General features: G+C 34.2%; 1 protein-coding gene across 1 annotated transcript in view; it reads left to right on the top strand.

Annotated features, from left to right (window-relative positions):
* LOC106876626 (neuronal acetylcholine receptor subunit alpha-10) overlaps positions 1 to 6,019 on the top strand; it is a 428,202-nt gene extending 422,183 nt beyond the window's left edge. Inside the window, exons 4-5 of the mRNA XM_052966106.1 lie at positions 1,318 to 1,853; positions 5,236 to 6,019. Of these exons, the coding sequence (XP_052822066.1) occupies positions 1,318 to 1,853; positions 5,236 to 5,870 (1,171 nt within the window). The 3' untranslated portion in view covers positions 5,871 to 6,019. The remainder of the gene's footprint in view (positions 1 to 1,317; positions 1,854 to 5,235) is intronic.
* Positions 6,020 to 6,066: the final 47 nt, after the last annotated feature.

Raw genomic sequence — 6,066 nt, 5'->3', positions numbered from 1 at the left:
TATATATATATATATATATATATATATATATGCACGCAAATAGTAGGAGAGAGAATGTGAATGCGGCTATGATGTTAAAACAATTCATCATGTGCAAAAGTTTAAGGCCTGAAGTGGTAAATATTCTACTGAATTTTGAAATTCGTGAAATCAAACTTTTATCTTTCTTACGCTGAAATGTAACTGCTATCAGCTTAGCTGTTATTGACCGAATTAGCATTTCATGATGAATGGAGCCTACAGGTTGTGTTTCTTACACGGAAGCTATAATTATTTATTTAGTAAATAATAGATATCTTGCTTAAAATTTGGAACAGAGATTCAATAATTACAGTGAATTACTGGTGTCTTATAAGACATGTGTATTAGTTTTGTTACAGTGTTATTAGGTCAAATAATGGCGAGTAATGGAGTAGTGGTTGTTACTTTATAATAGATATTAATTTCTAGCATTAGTGTAAGACTGACAAATATTGACCGAGGGTATTGTAGATTAAAGCAACACCATTTCTTGACTGTTATTTTAAGCTGTCGACTTCTGAAGAATAATAGAAAAGATAGATATTCTTATCTCAATCTGTGTTCATTCATAAATTATTATATATGTTCATTGTATGGTAATTTGTATTATGGAATGAGGAATACTCACCTCAGGTAATGAGTATGCAGCTAGTGATTATGAATCACTAAGGCTTTTTGCAATAAAGAAATGTTAAAACTTTTCTCATCGATAATTTCAGAATTAAGAAATTTATGTTTATCTTTTGAAAGTAATATATGCGTAAGAACAATTATCGGAATCTTCAAATATCGTATTGCAAGCTATTACAGTAATTGCAGGTGTTCTGCTTTAGTACTTGTTGGCGCACATTGTAACATCAAAATGAACACTTTTCAAAAATATGATACATCGGAGTAAATAAAAAGAAACCAGTATTGATTTGTGATGTGGGGAACGCATTAGTACTAGTTGTGCAGAGTCTTTTTGATTTCAGGCTGTTTCACTTAACGTATAATGATCAATGGTCCCAAGAGAATTGCTAACCTAAAACAAAACAACATAAAAAATCAAAAATAGGCATTTACCAGATATGTGGCCGGTGAAACACTAAGGTAAATAATTTAGTTGTTTTCATTTGTTTTCAAACCGTTATAATGTTGGCCTCTTCTTTAATGCTCTTGGCGACAATACAATAATTCACAGTTTATTACTATGTATATTTATGTCAAATGTAGCTACGTACCAAATTAAAACATTATTGTTTAATAACCTTAACATTAGTACAATACTTTATTTTCTTTTTGCCTTTATTTCAGTGCTGACGATTACACAACTGGATTTATGAATGTGAATGCAATGGTACATGATAACGGAAATGTATTCTGGTCACCACCCGTGCGGCTACGAAGCTCATGTAAAGTGGACATTACATATTTTCCTTTCGATACACAAATATGCAAACTGAAATTTGGTTCATGGACATATGACAAGGCTCAAGTTGATCTTCTCAACCAGGCTGATTTCGTTGACGTGTCAAGTTATGTGACAAATGGAGAGTGGCGACTAAGCAGGTTTGAAATTGTTCGTAATGAGACAGTGTACCCAATCGGTGACGCCGTGTATCCCGACGTTACCGTTGTTTTGGTCATTCGTCGCAGAGTTCTGTACTACGTGCTAAACATTATTGCTCCATGTTTCTGGCTAAACATACTAAGTGTGTTAAACTTTGCCCTTCCACCAGACGCCGGTGAGAAAATGACTCTCGGCATCACAGTTCTTCTATCGTACTCAGTCTTCATGCTACTTGTAGCTGACAGTATGCCACCCACATCGGAATTTGTACCTCTCATTGGTAATTATGCTTCTTATATAAAATATTTTTTATAAAGAAATGTTTGTTGTAATATATACATATACATACACATACACACATATATATATATATACATATATAGATATGTATATATGTGAGTGTACATATATAAGTGTGTAAGTATGTGTGTATATATATATATGTGTGTGCGTGTATATATATACACATATATACATACATCCATACATGCATCTTAATTGCTGGTAGGGATAACGTATTTCGTTTTGAAACTATAATATAAACGTGACTGAATCGCACTGCTAACACAAAAAGTAGTACTGAGTATAAACTTATAAAACCTTTAATATACTTAGTAATATATTATGGTTGCAAAATGAAAGACAATGTTTTATATGTATGCAATTAATATGTACGTACGTGTTGCCAGGAATGTTGTTTGGTCGTTGCAATAGTGTAGCCCCACTAAACTTAGTGGCTATTTAAGGAATGTGTTCTTGGATGGTAAGCGGGTTGGATGTGGCGCTGAGGAAGGAGCAATAACTCCTGAAATATGCAAAGACACCCATTGCCTATTTTCCTACCTACGATCGCATTGCTTACATAGATGTATTCGTGTACGAAACACCGTAACTTTCAGTCCTGGCATTAAATTCTATAGAAAATCTGTAGGAATAATTTGAAAGGGATGTACCTGCACACGTACGCACAAACTACTTACCCATTCCATTACCCGTATCAAACACTGAAGCAATTCCTTCATTTTCCATAGCGTTCGATCTCTGGAACACCCTCTGTGCTCATGCATTTCGTGCAGGTTTTGACTTGCAAAATTTCAAGGACAAAATTAATAACATGAATCTCACCGGTCTAGGGGATCCTGCGCAGAGAATGGCCACAACCCCTATCTCCGGACTCAGCATATAAATGCCATATATACACGCACAAAATTAGACAAACACACTCAGAGTCCCCAACATGCACACACAATCTCATACACATAATGTCTACTTAAATGTTGCAATGAGAGACTGTACATAAATGAATATAAAATAATGGCTTTTAGTAATATATAATTGCCACAAAGATAAATATCTTCTTGAATTAAATGCACATTAGAATTAATTTTTAAAAATATTCTCCTAGAAATCTCAAGGCACATGAAATACTATCTGATATTTTCTTGCCATGATTAATGTCATGGTGGCCACTGTTACTTTTGGTATTGTTTATAGACATTTAGATGTAATTTCATCTCCGTTAATTCCAGCTTTTTCTCGTTATGGCTACTATTCTCGGGCATATTATATATTACACTTATTGTCTAATTGCTTGTTCGATAATAATAATAATAATAATAATAATAATAATAATAATAATAATAATAATAATAATAATAATAATAATAATAATAGCAAAGAAATGAATAAATTCAATGTTGCATCTTTAGTCTAGACATTTAAGTATTAAATATTATAGTTGATAATTGACATACTTTTTTTTAATTTTATGTAACAACAACTTTTCTATTAATGTATTTATTTGTGTCTGTATGGAGCGTTCCTCCCGAGAAACATACTATGTTGGTTTCGGCTTTCTAGTTTCTTAGAAAGAGCTAATCAATTTCAAGTCCACTTTTATGCTTTTGTCTCAATTCATGATAAACTGGGACAAGCAAAATTATAATGCAGGATGGACTGATGTTAACAGAGATGAAACTATAGTACAAATAGATACATATAAATTGCAGTATAAATATTTACATATACAGACAACAAACTCTAGTTCCCGCTGCCATGATAGAGACCGGAATTTTGTTTGAACTGACTACACAGATAGATGCGTAAATATAAATATATACATAGAATATACTGTAGGATCTTCTCCGTAGTGGAAATCTGGAGTTTTGTACTGCTAAATAAAATATTCTAATAGTGAACAATTTCCTGCAAATTATCATTAATTATACAGCCAAAAAATACTTTATTAAGGCTACCAAAATCTAATAAACTACAGCTAGGCACAATAAATATATATGTTACAGTGAAGAGGTTACAATGTTGAGCTCAAATATTTTTACAGCTTCAAGACAATATCGGCTTAAGTTCGGCGTCTCTAATTTTTTCTTAATATTAGCGTTAATCTATAGTACATAAGTAGCTACATTCACAGGAGTGGCTGTGTGGTAAGTACCTTGCCTACCAACCACATGGTTCCAGGTTCAGTCCCACGCCGTGGCACGTTGGACAAGTGTCACCTACTATAGCCTCGGGCCGACCAAAGCCTTGTGAGTGGATTTGGTAGAGGGAAACTGAAAGAAGCCCGTCGTATATGTTTGTGTGTCTGTGTTTGTCCCCATAACATCGCTTGACAACCGATGCTGGTATGTTTACGTCTCAGTCACTTAGCGGTTCGAAAAGAGAGACCGACAGAATAAGTACTAGGTTTACAAAGAAGAAGTTCTGGGGTCGATTTGCTCGACTAAAGGTGGTGCTCCAGCATGGCCACAGTCAAATGACTGAAACAAATAAAGGAAAGAATAGCATACATATATAATAACAAACATTTCAACTGACGCTAAACATTTTTGGAAATAATTGTCTTAATAAATTCTACTCTAATTAGTTTTACATCTCTTTGTATGTTTGCATATTGTAATTAAATTCCCCAATTACTATAGACAGTACACATACACATAACACAGAATTGTGGTGTATATTTATCTACATTTTCAGGGGAAAATTATAATCACATCTGTCATATGTTTAGCGTTTTAAACTTATTACATGTGAATAATAATTTGAATTATTAGTCTGGGTCTAGACTACAATTAGCAGGTATAATTGATATGGAAAATTTCTAACTGTTATTATTACAGAAAGATAAACACACGTATTTAATTATATGTACGTACACACACAAACAAGCATGTGTGTGTGTATTAGAGTTAGAGCAATGAGAGTAAGTATGTGAGGATTTAGTAATAATTACTATTGAACAGGAGTGTTATCTACGGAGACGCCATGTTGGATCAGAATCAAATACTGTACACTCCTTAACTCTGTAGTAATTTCTGGTATTACCACAAGGCCACACACACACACTAAAGAGTGATTAAATTGAATATTGTACTTGACTGAGGCATAAATTTATTGATCCGGTAACTTTCGATACTTTTGAACTTAGATCGCAAAGGGACGAAATTAAATGCCATCTACTATTTTGGCTGTTATCCTATTGATTATGCCAGCACACCATCCACGTGTATGGACTAAAATGTTTGCCTAGTACCCAGTTTGAAGCCATCGCTAAAAAATATGAAGTTTTTTGTAGTGTATTTGATAGCATTTTTATTATATTTTTTACATACATAATAACATTTTATGTCTTTTTTTTTCCGCAGGTATTTATCTAACCGTCTCAATGGCCATGTCATCGGTGTCTGTAGTTTTATCAGTAATGGTAATGAAACTTCACCACTGCGTCCCGAATCAGCGTGAGGTCCCACCGTGGGTGCGGCGTTTCGTTTTGAAAGGCCTATCGAGTTTCCTACGATGTCGCTGCAAACCTGTATGTCGGTTCTCCCGACGTCGTCGAGTCAACATGAAACCAAGCGCTGCTGCTGCTGAGAGACTTGCCGACCCGACTGAGATGTGTACGAAGTTAATGAACGAGGTGAGTGTTTCAACAAATCCGAAACCATATAGAAGGGAAATTGGAATGTTATCAGATATAAGGACAGAGTTTTCCAGTACGAGAGCGCAGAACCCTTTCGCCGGAGACAACGGGAGTGACCTTCCGGAGCACGATCGTCGATCATTTTTCTCAGAGGAGGCTCTCAAGTATTTGAGGCTTCTGGTTGCTAAAAGCGACGAAGAAGACAATCAAACTGCAATTATGGACGAATGGAAACAAGTGGCACTCGTCATTGACAAATTACTATTCTGGACTTTCCTATTTATTACAATCAGCACAGTTGTTGGGATTTTGGTCATTGTGCCTCTTTTGGTAACAGATGATGACGGTGGAGGTCTTTAGGATTAAATCATAGTATGTGTGAAAATAATATTTGTTTATGGTATAACGCATTACTATTATATTGAACGCACATAAGGTTAATATTGAAGCAAATTGTAGATACATACAATACATACATATATAGATATGTAAATATATATATACACATACACACACACATATATATATATATATATATATATATATATATACATAT

This window comes from Octopus bimaculoides, chromosome 3 (assembly GCF_001194135.2).
Source record: "Octopus bimaculoides isolate UCB-OBI-ISO-001 chromosome 3, ASM119413v2, whole genome shotgun sequence".
Classification (NCBI taxonomy): Eukaryota; Metazoa; Mollusca; class Cephalopoda; order Octopoda; family Octopodidae; genus Octopus; species Octopus bimaculoides.
Note: the sequence above shows the minus strand (reverse complement) of the source record. Positions and strands in the feature narration are given on the sequence as shown.